The sequence below is a fragment of the Musca domestica genome, unplaced genomic scaffold (genome assembly GCF_030504385.1).
Source record: "Musca domestica strain aabys unplaced genomic scaffold, Musca_domestica.polishedcontigs.V.1.1 1, whole genome shotgun sequence".
Lineage (NCBI taxonomy): Eukaryota > Metazoa > Arthropoda > Insecta > Diptera > Muscidae > Musca > Musca domestica.
Genome location: NW_026712114.1, coordinates 50,379,255 through 50,395,983, shown reverse-complemented (window position 1 = coordinate 50,395,983; position 16,729 = coordinate 50,379,255). Strand labels below are relative to the sequence as shown.

At 36.1% G+C, this 16,729-nt stretch overlaps 2 protein-coding genes across 2 annotated transcripts; both read right to left on the bottom strand.

Moving 5' to 3' along the window:
- Nucleotides 1-516: 516 nt before the first annotated feature.
- On the bottom strand, nucleotides 517-4,485 carry LOC131800590 (adhesion G protein-coupled receptor L3-like). The gene is made up of 2 exons (XM_059130011.1): nucleotides 3,369-4,485; nucleotides 517-2,041 (listed from the first exon to the last, which is right to left on the bottom strand). The coding sequence occupies exons 1-2, from the start codon at nucleotides 4,441-4,443 to the stop codon at nucleotides 981-983; spliced, it is 2,136 nt and encodes a 711-aa protein (XP_058985994.1). The 5' UTR covers nucleotides 4,444-4,485; the 3' UTR covers nucleotides 517-980.
- Nucleotides 4,486-6,794: 2,309 nt separating this feature from the next.
- Nucleotides 6,795-12,411, bottom strand: LOC101891855 (adhesion G protein-coupled receptor L4). Its single transcript, XM_005176317.4, has 2 exons — nucleotides 11,101-12,411; nucleotides 6,795-7,983 (listed from the first exon to the last, which is right to left on the bottom strand). Exons 1-2 carry the CDS (start codon nucleotides 12,359-12,361, stop codon nucleotides 6,851-6,853), a joined length of 2,394 nt encoding a protein of 797 aa, XP_005176374.3. The 5' UTR covers nucleotides 12,362-12,411; the 3' UTR covers nucleotides 6,795-6,850.
- Nucleotides 12,412-16,729: the final 4,318 nt, after the last annotated feature.

Below are 16,729 nucleotides of genomic sequence, written 5' to 3'. Positions count from 1 at the left end.
AAAATCTTGCAAAGTTACTGCAGAGAGCATAAAATCTCAAGCTGGAGTTCTCCCAAAGACATAAAACTGTAAGGATTTGGCAAATTGGATATTACCTTTTAATGTATCGATCAAGAAATAGATGGCCGACGACATGCCAAAAATCCATTATACAAATATGTTATTCTGATATCGCAAAAAAAAAACGGCGCCACACCATCTATTATATCCATCCGCCATATATCCATATGCCTTTGTACCACCACGTTTCTGTCAAAAACTCTTATCATTTGGTAGGCTTACGACTTTTCGACGTATGTATGATACGTTATATAAGTCAGAATTTCTGACAGACCATCTATGGAATAAATCAGGCCACTCCTTTTGGTACCTCTCCCAACCAACGGGTCAATTAGCCAAATTTTGAATATCCATGACGGTCATAAATAAGCATCTGATTCTATTCAAATTTGACTTATCGTAATATTTCTACCAATACAAAAGGTCGATTAGATCACTCCTCTCTTTACTTCAACGATTCAAAATTTTGAATTACCATGACGCTCATAAAATGCGAAGTTATCATCGGATTACTTTCAAACTTGACATCACCCAGTATTTCTATCAACAAAAGACATCGTATGAAGATGGAATATATCGGCCCAATCCTTCTGATACCTCAACATTTTGCTCACCCCCTACACTACAAAGTGTCATAATTTTTTTCAATGATTCTCTTCAAACTTATCTAAATATTTCTCTCAAACAAAGATATGATGTGAATATGGATTTTATCGGTACACTCCTTCGAACCTACCCCTTAAAGGGTTAACAGTTCGAATGAACAAAATATATTTAAATTGTTTCTTCCCAATGTTAACATTATCGGCTTGCCTTCGAGCGCAAATTGAGCATTAAAGACAACGCAAGGCCCCTTCAACCTTAAATCATATTTACATGTTTTTTATTTTTTTTTCAATTTTCACACACCATAGGTATAATTATTCCACACTATAGGTATAATTTCCAGCGCATAAATATTTTCGCCAGAATTGACGAGCATTTTTATCCATTACCACAAAATAGGCAAACAGAAAGAAACCCTGTAACGTTGATGTAAAGCAAAATAATACCTCGAAAAAGCCAAAAGTTTCCATGTGACCCAGTAGTCCGAAAATCCATGTTATACTTAGGACTAAAATTAAAATGGCCGAACGGTGGACATGTAGAATAACATCATCACGCTCCAGCGTAGAATGAAATTTCTTCGATGCGCGCCGTATGTTCCATAGGATGTAGCCAAAAATGCCAAAACAGATTAACATGATGCTGGACGCGGGCAGCAATATACCCAAAAGCCAACTGAATCCACTTGGATGACACATGAAATGACCCTCGGTGCGATCATGTAGAGATCGCATATATGACTGTGAGTCCAGCCATGTCACCAATAGTGTCGGTATCAATGGGAGACACCATGCAGCCAAGGCATAGCCGACTATAGTATGTCTGGCCACTTTTGCTGCAAAAACTCGAACATAGCGCTTATACTGCAAGACTGCTATAAACAACATCCACAAGAACAACACCAACATGGAGTACTGGAAGAATGCTCCCACAGCTATGCAACGCTTTGGATGTTCAACGTGATCGATGGCCGCACGAATATTTGGCATATTGAGTAGCATAAAATAGCTGGTGACAAGCAAAAGAATTGCGCTTATGTTGAGAAGGAGCTTATTCGAAAACTGATGACGCCAGTTTTCGTAGAAAAGTGCCGTTAGAAAGATACAGAATAAACCGAACAGTGACAAAATGCAGCCAATAATGGAACGTACAAACCGGAGGATATTCAAATTCGATGACAGTGTTGATTTATCATTTTCCAATGACAGTTTTTTTGTCGCTTTGACTCTATTTCGGCATAATGCTAGGTATGTAGAATTTTCCACGGTTGTTGGTTGTGCCAATCTCCAGAAAGAACCTTGCCACTGAAAACATTGAAAATGTCCATTGGAGTTAGTCTCATCCACAGGGAGTGGGATATATTTTGGTTGAAAATCTAGAAAATGTAAAAGAAATGGATTAACGAGGAGGAATATGGAAGTAAATGGTTTTATTTAAACCAGTTAGGAGAGAACAGGCCAAGCAAAAAACATAAACTTTTATAATGGGAATTTGTGCGAAATACGTCACGTTTATTAGGGTGTGTTTAAGCTTTGCAATCGGATCGAAATAATATATGGGGCCATGTCTTTCATGAGCTCAGTAAATTTCCACTAAAATTGATGGGGATTGCTTCTTCTGTTGTATGCAAAATCTCGTTTTTTGGGAAGGAATAAAACATATATTGGTTGAAATCTGAAATATGGAGGTGGTCTCGGAAATGTGTACTATAATTGTACGAAAAGTGGTGGATAGTACTGTATTTGGTATTGTATGAAGCGATAGAAACAAAAATCTGAAATTTGATATTGCTGATGGTATCTATATTGGAGATATTGCGTGAAGCGATATAACTGGAATCTTCAAAGTTGATATTGAATTCTCTGTTGGTATCTGCAATTCAGATATGCCGGAGGTTTGGGAAATATGAAATACGAAACGTACTAAATACTATTAAATTTGGTTTTGGGTGAAGGAATATAGCGGAAATCCTGAAATTTGATATATACTGGATGAGATGAAAAAACTGCAACCAACTTCAGACTGCTGTCATTTCTAAGCCACTCGTCCGACCGCTGTTAAAATTATTCCAGTTACAGCTCATTATATTGTTTACAAGCGTACAAAAGCATTTTGGTGAGAATTTTCTAGAAAAAAAGTTATATGTGATGGAATTCAAGCGTTACCCAAGAATGGTTACATAATGAGGTTCCTCGCTTCATTTCCAGCGCACAATGGCCAAAATCTCCGGATACCAATCCGTTGGACTATTGTGTCTGGAATATTTTGGAAAGCAAGTTTGGCACTAAAAAATACCAAAGTGTCGATCACCTCAAGCAAGCGCTTCGCCGGGAATGGACCAAAATATCGCAGAGCAACCTTCGGGCAGCGTGTGACGGTATCATTGGCCGTTTGAAGGTCATAATTTGTACCAAAGTTGACCGATTCATTCAAAAAATTACAAAATTGTAAAAATTATGACGTTGGACTTTGTTGCAGTTTTTTTATCTCACCCTGTATATACCTCTACTTGGGCGACTTTGCAATGTAAACGAAACATGTCTTCCATATTTAACCCACTTTCATAATCGCCTGATCTTTTCTTTAATTAATTTTTGTGTGCACGAGGATGCCGATTGAGATATGGCCTTGAGACACCTAATGTTTTTACTTGGCACAACGGCGAGGGACACTCATTTTCGATATTCTACTTTTCAAATTACCTTTGTTACTGCATATGGCGGGTAGCAAAGCACTTCCCATTTCCTGATCGTCGCTGGCTGTGTGATTTAAGAAGAAATTTGAATTTTTGTACCATGAGAACTTTAGGCGGAATCTTTTCTTTTTCGCCATCTTCCACAACTCCGGGGGAACATATGCCACTACATCAACATTTGATTGCAATAGAAGATCATTGAATGATTGATTCAGATAGATGTATTGAAAGTCATAATTTACGTCATTCTTCAACGACTGCATGTGTGATTTTTTATACACCACAATTCCCGTGACATCGGAACACATGGGCCATGTATAGAACACTTTAATGTTTTCCGCGCCGAAGTGTTTCCCATCTGCAAAGTTGCTGCGGCAGTTTTGAGGAGGTAAGACCGATTTTGCCATTGGAATAAGGTAGTTTTCCAAAGTTATAAGAAGAGCAGGTGTGCCGCTTAACTGACTAAATTTGGCTGTGGCATCATTATCACTTTGCAGCAGAAAATTGGCAATTTCCACAATTTGTGGAAGCAATTGAATATTCCGTGAACGTGTTATCACTCGCAACAAACTCAATGATATTTCCAGATCTGCTGCAGTAAGTTTGAGACAACGTCTATTTAAAAGATTTAGAAAATATGAAGTGATTGCGAAAGAAATGCGATCAAATCGGAGGTGTCTTATTTCCTTATAGAGTTTCTGTAGTTCAAAAGTCAGAGCATTTTTGTCGTCCTCATAACCAATGCATGTTACATTTCCATAATTCATTTCCTCCCACTCTGCCGTACATTCGATCGAATTACATTTCCGCACCAAAGGCAGGCCTGTCGGCAGTAGGCAGAATTCCGTTGGTCTCACTAGCTCACCAGTTCTTGCTGCCGGCCAGCTATTAGTTTTCCTTTGTGCTAGACCATCTCTAAGCAACAGATAAGATATTTCAAAACTTTGTGACTCACAGATAAATGACCGCTTTTCTTTTTCGCATGAATGTGACACTTTCGTGAAGACTTCTTCTATACCTCGCTGTACGAAGTTTTCGCCAAATTCGAAATATAATAGTATTGTTAGGTAGAATAAATTCATTGTGCCTCTTTTGTGTAGAAAAAATATACTGCAAGAATGTGTTATACTAACTTCGAATGCAATGAGATCATTTAATTTTATAAAAATATTTAAATGATCGTAACCATCGTAACCACAGAATCAGGGTATATTTTTTTTCGATATATCATTTTTAACCGCAGTAAAAATATGAATATATAAATACGACTTCATGTGATGTAAAAATAAGTAAATAAAACATTTATATTCTCTCTTTTGATAGCAGTGCTGTGGTGTGGTAGTACACGGGTTTTAGCAGGGTTGTTTGATAGTTAAAGTTAGTTAAAGTATATATATTTACAGGGTGAGAGAACAGCAACAAAGTCAAACGCCGTAATTTTTACATTTTTTTATACCCTTTACTTTAGTATGGAGGGTGTATTAAGTTTGTGATTCCATTTGTAGCACCTCGAAATATACATTTTAGACAAAGTATATATATAAAATAAAATTCTATGTCGATTTATTAATGTCCGCCCGTCTGTCAGTCTATCCGTCTGTGGAAATCTCCCCAGCTTCCGAACGATAAAATTTTACTCAAATTATGTCTGAAGGACAGGTATTGAAAATGGGCCACGTCTTCGCATAGCCCCCATATAAAGGTACCTCCCGATATGCGGTATTTTGATGATTTTAGCGACATTATTTACCGGAGTTGTTTCAAAAATGGTATTTAAAGTTCGTAATAGATACTACGGCCAAAGACAGACAATCGGCCATGTAGCCCCCATATAACCGTACCTCCCGATAATCGGTATTTTGATGACTTTACCGACATTACTTACCGGAATTATTTCAAATTTGGTATTTGAAGTTCGTAATGGATACTACAACCTATGTCAGAAAATTGTCTGTGCAGGTCCACGTCTTCGTATAGCCCCCTTATAACGGTACCTCCCAATATTCGGTATTTTGATGATTTTAGCGTCATTATTCACCGGAATTGTTTCAAATTTGGTATTTGAAGTTCGAAATGGGTTCTACACCCTAAGACAGAAAATTGTTTATGCAGGTCCAGGTCTTCGTATAGGCCCAATATATCAGTTCCTCCCTATATTCGGTATTTTGACGATTTTAGGTACAATACCCACCGAAATTATTTGAGATGTAGTATTTGAAGTTTGTAATGGATGTCTGTGACAGAAAATTGTCTATGCAGGTCCAGGTCTTCGCACAGCTCCGATATAATGGTATATCGGATATTTTAATGATTTTAGCTACATTATTCACCATTTATTTCAAGTTTCGAAGCTCCGATATAATGGTATATCGGATATTTTAATGATTTTAGCTACATTATTCACCATTTATTTCAAGTTTCGAATTTGAATATTGTAATGGCTTATGACAAACAATGCCTATGTAGGTCCACGTCGTATAGACCCCAATATAACGGCTATATTTGGTATTTTTAAAATTTTAACATAATTTTTTATGTATTTTATTTTTTATTCAAAGTTTGGTCCGGCTGAAGTTATTTCTTTTTAACTTGTTTAAGGGTTAAAGTAGTCACGAAGAACTCCTTGTGTAGAATTTCAGACAATTCCATTAAAAAGTGTGGCTAAAATCATCGCACGCCTTCGCCCCAAGACTTTACCTTATGCAAAATTTCAAGATTTTAGCTTCATTCGTTTAGTCTGGTTGTTGATTCTCTGTCAGTCAGTCTCATAGATTATTCTTAAAAAGCCGTTGTAATCACATGCTTATCTGGCCAATTCATTTCTACACTCTATACCAGAATTTTATACCATTTGGTTGTTTTCGTACATACATAGTACGGATTTCCAAGCCCACGACCACGACCGAAACACATAAATCCATTACTCTTCTTACACTATATACCATTTAGTTCTTTTCGTACACGTTACAATACGTATTTCCAAACACATCTTCCTATCAAGCGCTTCCAACACACAGTGATCCTAATACCAAAATACATAATTCCAGTTGAATTCCCACTTTAGTACAAGTAAGTAATTTCAGTAACCCTTATATTATATTTCAGAATTCCATTTAAATCAGTTTACCCAGAGCAATATTGTACATATATGTACACTGTTGTATGCATTTCCAAACCACCTTCTTATAGCAGCCATACATCACAACATTGAATCTCACTTAAAAAAATACATCGTAGTACCAAATTAATGCCTAAGTACTTTTGGTACACTTAAAGTTCGAATATCTTCAAAAAATCAAACCCTTTGGAAAATCTCGTTCAAAATTTTTATATCTATTTAATCTAGTTCTATTCTTTCCCCAATACAAAATTCCCAGATGCTGGCTTCAGCCGTTTTTCTTGGCCATTGATGAATCAATCTTTCCTTCAGTCACTCAACTCTTTTATTAATAGACATTTTTTCTGCATACTTTTGTGCTAGGTTTTTATTTAACCGCAATTGTTATTTGATCTTAGCGTATTCATGGGAGATGATACATCATCCTCGAGGATGTAATCTTTGCCACAGGCACAGACCAGCCACGATTTGCGAATATTTTTGTCATATGCCACAAAAAAGAAGAATAACACGAATCCCTGCAACGTTGAGGTGAGACAGAACAGCAGAGACAACACTTGATTCTCTTGCATGTGGGCCAGGATGCCGAACAGCCACGAAATGCCCAATAAGAAGAAGAGCAAAATCGTCAATCGCAGACGGACAACGAAGTTCTTGCGTTCTTGCTTGTTATGTAAATGAGGGTTCTTTTTGAAGCAAAGACTGCAACTGATGAAAACAAATATGGCAACATTTACGACAACCACCGTTGAAATGGGTATAAATATGCCGAAATAAAAGCTGCGGCCAGAGGGATAACAAATATCGCTGCTCACCAGTCCATTCTCCGACAGTGGCATATATGCAAATGGATCGAAGTGTATAACCAGCAGCGTGGGCACAACCGGCAAACCCCATGCGATCAGTATACATTTGATGCACTGCATTCGTGACAACTTCTTGTGAACAACGGCGATATAACGAACGTACTGCAAGTAGGCTATGATCAGCATCCAAAGGAAGAGGACCAAAATCGAATACTGCAAGAAAGCCCCCTCAAGCATGCAATAGCCAATTGTATCCTGCTTCAGCAAGGACTCACGCATATCCCCCAAATTGATGAACAGGAAATATGCCATGATCATAGTGAGAACTAAGCAAATGTTTAACAGCAGTGGATTAGAAGATTCTCTCCGCCACTGCCGGCAGCAAAGGGCTGTCAGCCAAATTCCAAGCAAGCCAAACAATGATAAAATGCAGCCAAATATTGTGATAATATCTTGGGAATAGCCAATAATTATGCTAAGAATCTCCACATCAGTGGCCTTGACCAATGTTGGCTTCAGACGTAACAAGGAGCCAAAGCCCAAAATTCTCTTTTCACACACGGCGATATTATCAAAGCGTTTATAACTCCCTCCGGAAGATATCCAGTTGTCATAGTTATAGGAGCCGCATTGCATTGGCTGCTGCTGGTCAACATCGGGATTGTAGAAAATGTATGGTATAATACCGGGTACTTCATCTGGAAGTAAAGAAGGATATTTTTAATAGTTTTTTTTATACCCTCCACCTTGAAAAGGAAAAATATACATAAAAATATTCAATAATAGACCCTAGAGAGTATATATTCTGGATACGCGTAAAATTCTAAGACGATCTAGCAATGTCTGTTGTAATCACCTATCTTTTGAACGAATTGAGATAGAAGCCTTAAATTTTGCATACATGCATAGTATACCCGAAGGTAGGTTAAGTTCGTAAATGGGCCATGACGGTCCACGTTTTCGTATAGCCCGCCATATAACGGTACCTCCCGATATTCGTATTTGAAGTTCGTAATGGGTAATACAGCGTATAACAAAAAATTTCGTAAGCAGATCCACGTCTTCGTATAGTCCCCATATAACGGTTTTCAATTAAGTAGTGATTTTCCGATTTTTTTATACCCTACACCACAAGGTGGTTAGGGTATTATGTCTTTGTGCATTTGTTTGTAACAGGCAGAAGGAAACGAGATAGACCCATAGTTCCTTTTGATGATCTGCATAGAATCACATTCTGAGTCGGTTTATGCATGTCCGTCCGCCCGTCTGTCCGTCCGTCCGTCTGTCCATGTATTTTTGTAAACAAAGTACAGGTCGCATTTATTGTCCGATCCAGATGAAATTTTGCAAAGGTCTTTTGTTTGGCCCAAGGACGAGCCCTATTTATTTTTTAGATATAGCTCCCATATATATCTTCGTCCGATTTGCCTTTTATTGTGCACCAAACGTGTAATATCAGCCCGAATTGTATGGAATTTTGCATATACACCCAAATTAGGCCTGAAAATATGTGTGCCAAATTTGATCGAAATCGGTTCAGATATAGCTATAGCTCCCATATATATTGTTCATCCGATTTGTTATTTTTGTCCACCGCCGCCGTAATATGCACTTTGTAACAACAATATTTGGGGAAAGATATCAAATACAGCTCAGAAATACCTTTGCCAAATTTTATCGAGATCGGTTCAGATTTGGATATAGCTCCCATATATATCTTTATCCGATTTCAAATTAATTGTGCACCAAAAGGGCAATACAAGTCCGAATTTAAAAGATACAAATGCTTCGGAATATTTAGTCCTTTGAACTTTAAATTATAATTATAATCAGAGGGTGTATAATTGAATTCTCCCATAAAAACTTTTAATTGTTATGTGGAGCTCTACTTAATTAGCAAAGTGGTGTATGGTATCATAAAGTCGGCCCCGCTCGACTTTAAGACTTTCTTTACTGGTTTTTAAATTTCCAAGTTCCGTCCAATTGGTGGAGGGTAATAAAAGTTCGACCCGTCTGAACTAAATGTTTTTTACTTGTTTTATTTCCAATCGTTTAAAGACATGACTCCATGTGTTTGTAGTCAAAAGTATATGACCGAAAGGGAAAGTCCTTCTGGGAGGAGGTGTTATTCAGGATTTAACATTTCATATTAAATTATCCAGCCAATGCGGTAATACTCTAAATTGTATTCAATAACAACTTCTCAAATGGTACTATTGGGTATTATGGGATAGAGCCAAAAACTAAAATCAGGTATTAGAATCAAGGTTGGAAAGTAAGTTGGTCTTGGAAATGTGTACCAAGTGTGCGAACTATACTAAATGGGGCTACATATGGAACTATTTTGTTTGGTTTGAACGGATGAGGTTGGAATTTAAAAATTTTGGTATTGGAGTTTCTGTCGGCGGTAGGTTTGTGATAAAAGGTGATTTTAGAAATCTGTAAAACAAGTGCACAAAAGGTACTAAATAGTACTATATTTAGAACGATTTAGTATTAGATTTAAATATATAGTGCTTGAAGTCTGAAGTTTAGTTTTAGAATCGCTGTTCAGGTGTAGACTGGACATATGGATGAGGTTTCGTAATTGTGTCCTATAATTCTTTAAAACGTTCTGAATTCTACTTTATTTGGAATTTGGTAAATAGATAGAGATAATGTTCTGTAATTTTAAATTAAGGTCTCTGTTGGTACCTGTGTTTGAGATTTGGCGGTGGTTTGGAAATGTGTCCCAAATTTATACAAGAAGTACTGCGTGGTACTACATAAGGCTGGAATCTTCGAGTTTGATATTGAGTTCTCGGTTGATATCCGGAATTCTGATATGGAGGTGATGTCGGAAATGATTGATATAAAAAAATGATTACAATTGTTGAACGTAAAGTACTAAATAGTACTAAATTTGGCATGGGGTTCAAGGAATAGACCTAAAAATCTGAAATTTGATATCATTGTCACTGTTGGCGTCTGGAGTTGGATATACGTACAATAATTGCACTAAATGACACTAAGTTTGTTAATGGCTGAAATCCTGATATTTGATATAAAGGTCACTGTTGGTATATGAGGTTCGACTAATAATAAATTCTTCTAAATTTGGTATTGGGTGAAGGGATGGAGCTAATAACCTGAAATTTGATAAGGTAGTCACTATTAGTACTAATTTTGGATTACAGTTGGCGTCTACGATGAAGATCGATATACGAGCTAAATTTGGTATTGGGGGAAAGGGTTAGAGGTGCAATTCGAAAATTTGATATTGAGATCCTGTTGGCTCCTAGGTTTTACACATGGAAACTTTAAAATATTATCGGCACGAAAAATTGTGTGTAAGTCCATTAATCAAATGGTTTCTAAAGAAATTTTCTTGGAGGTCTAAATAATATTCCAAAAAAATCATCAGGTACCAAAAATGGGGGTTTTCAAATTGTATTCAATGTCCGTGAGAGACACAGATTATATTAATAAAGTCCAACAAGCACCATCCCAATTGCGAACATGGTTCTTGAGAGATCCTTTTTTTATGGTGTCAAAAAGAAGCAAACTTGAGTTACGAGTTACAGACGTAAATATGTAAGGGGTCTACTGAGCTGAAACGAAAAGAAAGCCATAAAACTCGTTTTTTATGCAAATGAAAATATATAGAAGTAGATTTTATAGAAAAATTTTGGGATATCGTACGCGCGAAAATGGAAGTTAAAAATTTTCGTAAGGGACTAAAGCTTTGCAAACAGAAACTGCCATATCTAATGAGTCCTTCTTCATGTCGTTCAGAATGAAAAAAGTGTATACAACCTTACCCTTCCCTCTCTTACCTTTGTGTCCCGGTATGGCTATGCGTAGCACAACATTGTCGGGAATTCGGTTATCTTGGCCTATAAAGAAATTCCGATTCTTATATAAAGAGATTCGCATTGCCAAAAATTTCCGTTTTTCTTTGGCCGTTTCCATTTGAAGGCCTTGCCATACAAGCTCTGGAACATGTACAGCAACAATAAGATGCGGCGACATAGTAATCTCTTCCAAGGATTCGTTCAAATACAGATACTTGAAATGGGTGTTTGTGTGATTGTCGTAGCGTATGCCCGGCTCAGATGAGGGACGATATACACCAATACCGGAAACATTCGAACATATGGGATATATATAAAAAATACTAGTCGAGTTTTCAATGAAATACTTCACACCATCGGGTAGGTCCGAACAATCCGATGTGTTGGGCTGAAAGACTGCGGTCATATCATCGAAATAGGTCTCGACTGTGCGCAGTAGTTTGTTCGGTGTATTTGTGACCCGGGAATTGAGAACAGCATTCTGGGACGATTGCATTATAATGTTGGTTACTTCCGCCAGTTTCGATGCCATGGTCGGAGTGCGATGGCTTAAGGTTAAGATCTCCAGTATATTCGTCGAGATGTCAAGATCGCTGGCTATTCTTTGCGTGTTTGGCCTCGATAAGAGATTAGTCAGCTGATGAACGTTATCAATGGCCGATGATTTGTTTTCGTGTTCTACCTCTTTGAGAAGAACATTCAGATCCGCGGTTATGATATTTTGGTTAGTAACGTTTAAACATTTGATTTTGTCATCAAGTCTCTGCCATTCGGCCTCGTACTTATGGCTGTTGTAACTGCACTTGCGAGTTAAAGAGGCGCCATTTGACAGCAAGCATACATCTGAAGGCCTAGCCAACTCATTGAGGGCCGTGGATGGCCACTTATTGGTATGTTTCACCAGCCGATTGTTCTTCTTCACATAGAAATGCACAAATGTCTCTTCCTTACAGCCATTCATTGGAATATTTAGACAGTCCACCAACTCCATACCAACAGGTAAATTCTTAGCAATACATTTCCCTTGCAAAGGCTGTCCTGTAAGCGAATAGCATACACCTTGGACTACAAACGATTCCGTCGCCATTGTTGGAGACCAAATTGCCAATACGTCTATTTTGGAAATTGTGTCATTTAGTAGTTTGGTACTGAAACTAGTAGGGTAAATATTTTTTTCGCAAAACTCCTTCGACAGAACGTTAGTCACCGCGGCAACTACAAATATATAAAGCCATAAAGACATTTTTTCAGATTTTGATAAAAATAAAAAAACTTTGTTGTGATAACTGCCAGAGGCTCAATGCGACTGATTAATTTTTACATAGCGTTATTCTAGATTTATAAAGATATTACCCACTCAAGATATTTTTATTACACCTCACCGCAATTCACGAACATGGCAGACTTGATTAGGTTATTTTGATTCTATACGCATGGTGATGATTGATATCCTACGTCACAAAATGTATTTTATTCTTTGAAATTATGCCTATCAATTTCAACCCACTCAGAACCAGAGCTTTGCATTCGGCCAAATTTCAGTCTCTCCACGAATTTGAGCGAGTAAATATGGAATTGAGAATGCTGTACCTTTTGAGTAGGAGTAAAATTCGCTCGAAGTCAGCAGAGCAGATTCTATTTTTGTCGAGTATTTTAATGAAACAAGTGTTTTTCGAGTTTGAGGTCTTTGTTGTTGTATTTATTTTAATATTCCAATATTTCGAAATTCAATGAATTTTATCTTCAGGGAAATAGTCATGTGTATAAATACTAAATTGAATTTTTATAATTAACTTAAAGCTAGGGTAGCGCTTCTACTCCGTCAAGTTACATTATTGCATTATTTTTATGGGTATGACAACCATTTTATGCCCTCCTCCATAGTGTGGTGGGTATATTAAACTTGTCATTCCGTTTGTTTTTTGTCTGGTATATTCTCCCCAGAAGTTTTTTTTAAAAATTACTTCTATGACCAAAAACATTTGTTACCCAAGTGACGAGATCGTAAGCTCAATAGAAAAGGAACCAAACAATTAAATAAAACTTAAATTCCCTTGGAAATTTTCTTATTCTTACAACCACACTTAAAAACAAGGGAACTGATGAGGATTGGTGGCTCTTTCCGAAACCTAGGTATTCCAGAAGGTGTTCGCAGATATATGTCATCTTCACAACAAATCATGTATTAGCAAAAATGCTGCTTATTTTGCTTTTTTTGTGAGGTATAGGAAGAAATTTTTCGATCTCTACCATATTTATAACAGATCTTGTGTTGATGGAAATATTGAGACGTACAAAGTCTGAATGGAATCGGATATTAATTTTGCGTTTAATAAGATTCACAGATATTTAAAATTTTGACCCTTTGTGGGGGAGGTGCCAAAAGGAGTGGACCGGTGTATCCCATCTTCACAGCAGATCTTTTGTTAGCAGAAAGGGAGATCAATAAAATTAATTTATTTAAAAAATTTTATGCAGACAAAGTATTGAGTACATGCACTGCAATTTTCCAAAATAGTACAATCATATTTACATGAAACATTTTAAAAGACGTGAAAACACCACCTTCCTCATTTATAACTGCAAAACAATAAAGTTAATCGCATTTAACAACTGCATACATTACATCCTTCACTTGAAATATTCGCGTAACCGAGAATCCACCCGCGAAAATTGACAATTAACTATTATTTAGGATTTATATTAAATACATTGTGTGAAAACCTTTGTTATCATTTTATCAAATATAAACTTATTCTAAAATTTGTTACTATTTCCGACATATTTTGCTTTCATTCAATACAATTAAAAAAAAGTGAAAATTATGGCAATGGACTTTGGACGAAAAGTAGTAAATGGTACTAAATTTGGATAGAGCTGAAAGCGTAAACTCTTGTATTGCGATAACTGTTGGTGTCGACGATTGAGATATGGAACGGTTGAACGATTGAGCACTAAAATTACACGAAAAGTACTAAATGTAACTAACTTTGGTATTGAGTGGACATACATAGAGCTCGAACACCAAATTTTGATATTAAGGTCTCTGCTCGCATCTGGTGTTGAGGTGGTAGTTATGAAAATGCGTACTATAATTGTTCGAAAAGTACTAAATTGCGCTAAATTTGGAATTAGGTATTGGGATAGAGAAGGAATTCTGAAATTTGGTATCGAGGTCAAGGTTGGTTTGTAGGGTTTAGAGTTTGGTCAGAAAAATTGAATGGGTTTACTAATATTCTACTCGGTAAACTTCAACACGAAAAATTGTAAAGCCCGAAGTACTCCTTCCTGTACACCCCGAAAAAATCGTCAGATTTTAATAAAACTCAGCAAATAAGTGGTGGGTCAGGTGTAAAAAAGGATAAAAATCGCCAACGCCAGAAAGGAAAGTAGACAACAGTAGAAGTGTATTCTTAGAGAGGGAGTGAGTAACTCACTTTAACCTTTAACTACCGAGGTGGTGGTAAATTTTACCCTCCCTTCACATTTTCTTGAAATTTGCGATGAATAAAAGTTTTGTTTAAATGATTTTTTTTTTACTTATTGTAATTTTATTATTGTTGTACTAATTTGAAATATACAATCTTATACTTATACTAGAAATAATCATCAAAAATATTTTTAACAAAGTTTTTTTTTTTTGTAAAATTTAGAGGGGTAAAATTTACCACCACGTCATAAAATATAGCACCTCACTAGTTAAAGGTTAAAGTACTTGCAAGGTAGTTCCACAAATGCATACAAACATCATCAAAGTGAAAATACCACTTACCTCTCTTATGGCTACTAAACAATAAAGTTGATCACATTTGACAACCACATACAAACACATTTAAATTACATACTGCAATCGAAACACTCGCGCAACCGGGGCTCCAGTAGCAAACAAAAACAATAAGAACATTTTCTAAAAATAATTGTTATGATGCTATTCAACTTGACGTATTGATTAACAAATTGTTATTTTCCAAGACTTTTTTTTGCTTATTAACTATGTAAATATTCACATGCTATTGTTTTTAATTTATACAAAACACTACTACAATTTACAACATCCTTATATTTAAAGTTATAATTATCACTAGTTATAGTTTTTATTGCAATTTTATTGATTTATTGTGGAGCCAAACTAAAAACATACGAACGAATATGGAGACCGGCACAAACTAACTTCAATTTCAATGCGGAGAATCAAGGAATGAAGCCAAAGTGCCGTTATTTACCTTTGCCTAGTTGAGAGAGCGAAGGAGTTTTTTTATTTCCCATTGAAATTGCAATAATTAAGAGATTTTTCTCTTTCCCACTGAGAGTTCCGAATTTGGAGCATAAATCGATTCTCTTGCTCTCTGTTTTGAGTTCGTCAAACGGAAGTTGTAGAACAGCCCTGCTCAAAACCGTGTTCTAGAACATGAGCCGAAAAAAGGGTTTATTTAAAAGAAAATTTATATGTAGTTTTTCTTTATATTTTACGATTCCATTTAATTGTTTTTATACATGAATGCTTTCCAAAATAATTGATAAAGAAAATGGCTAAAAATATTTGTATAAATAATGAATTAACACTGTTTTGTTCTTGATTTAAATAAGCAAAGAGAAATTTGACTAGAGAGATATTTTTTCTTGAGCAGCGCTGTTGTAGAATCAATGATGTGGGGAGAAGAGATTTGTTTTGGAGTTAGATAAAATTTTTATCAATTTTATTAAAATATGTCTGAATGACATACATACTTTGTATGTACACTGGTGGCCAAAACTAAAGCAACTTAAATCGCAAAGACAATAAATGTCCTGTAACTTTTACAAAAATAAACAAATCGTAATTATTTTTCCAGTTTTAAATGAGGGGTTTAATTCACTTTTAAGAAACTAAAAATAAAAATACAAAAATAATTTTGAACGAAAAATTATATGTGGAAAACTAAAATGATCCAATTTTTGCTTGGTCAAAACTAAAGCAACTTTTGATATTTTATTTTAAAATAATTAAATTTTGGCTAGTAGTCGATAGCATAACCATTATTTTTGATAGCAGCTGCACACCTACGAGGCATTGAATCCATAACACGCTCAATTTGATCCTTGGGTGTGCTTTCCCAGGCACCCCGAATTCTTTAGAAAATGTTGTGCTTATTTATTTCCGAATCTCTCTTGATCTTCCTATCTACGATACTCCAAAGGTTTTCTAAGGAGTTTAGGTCAGGTGATTGTGCCGGTCATAACAAAACATGAATTTTTGATTCCCGCAACCAATATTTGACAAGTTTGGGATCATTGTCATGCTGAAACACCCAAATCAGCCGAATATTTTACTCAGCGTAAGGGAACAACGTGATGTCCAACACATCTTTGTAAACAAACCGATCCACAATTTCCTTTATTTTATGGATAGGCCCAAGTCCATAGAAAGAAAAACACCGCCACGCCATTTTTGACCCTCCCTCATGCTTCACAGTACCTTTGCAACACTGCGGCTTGAGTCCTTCATTTTTTGGTCTTCTCACCGTAAAATTTTTCACGTCTGAGCCTTTAATATTAAACGTAGACTCATCCCAGAAATAAAGTTTTTTCCATTGAGCTTGATTCCACCTTATATTATTGTTTCCGAAAGCCT

Excerpts from the sequence above, each read along its gene's own strand:
- LOC101891855 (XM_005176317.4), bottom strand. The coding sequence starts at position 12,361 with ATGTCTTTATGGCTTTATATATTTGTAGTTGCCGCGGTGACTAACGTT. Across the intron at positions 7,984-11,100 it reads AGCCATACCGGGACACAAAG|ATGAAGTACCCGGTATTATA; the intron begins GTAAGAGAGGGA and ends CTTTACTTCCAG.
- LOC131800590 (XM_059130011.1), bottom strand. The coding sequence starts at position 4,443 with ATGAATTTATTCTACCTAACAATACTATTATATTTCGAATTTGGCGAA. Across the intron at positions 2,042-3,368 it reads CGCCATATGCAGTAACAAAG|ATTTTCAACCAAAATATATC; the intron begins GTAATTTGAAAA and ends TACATTTTCTAG.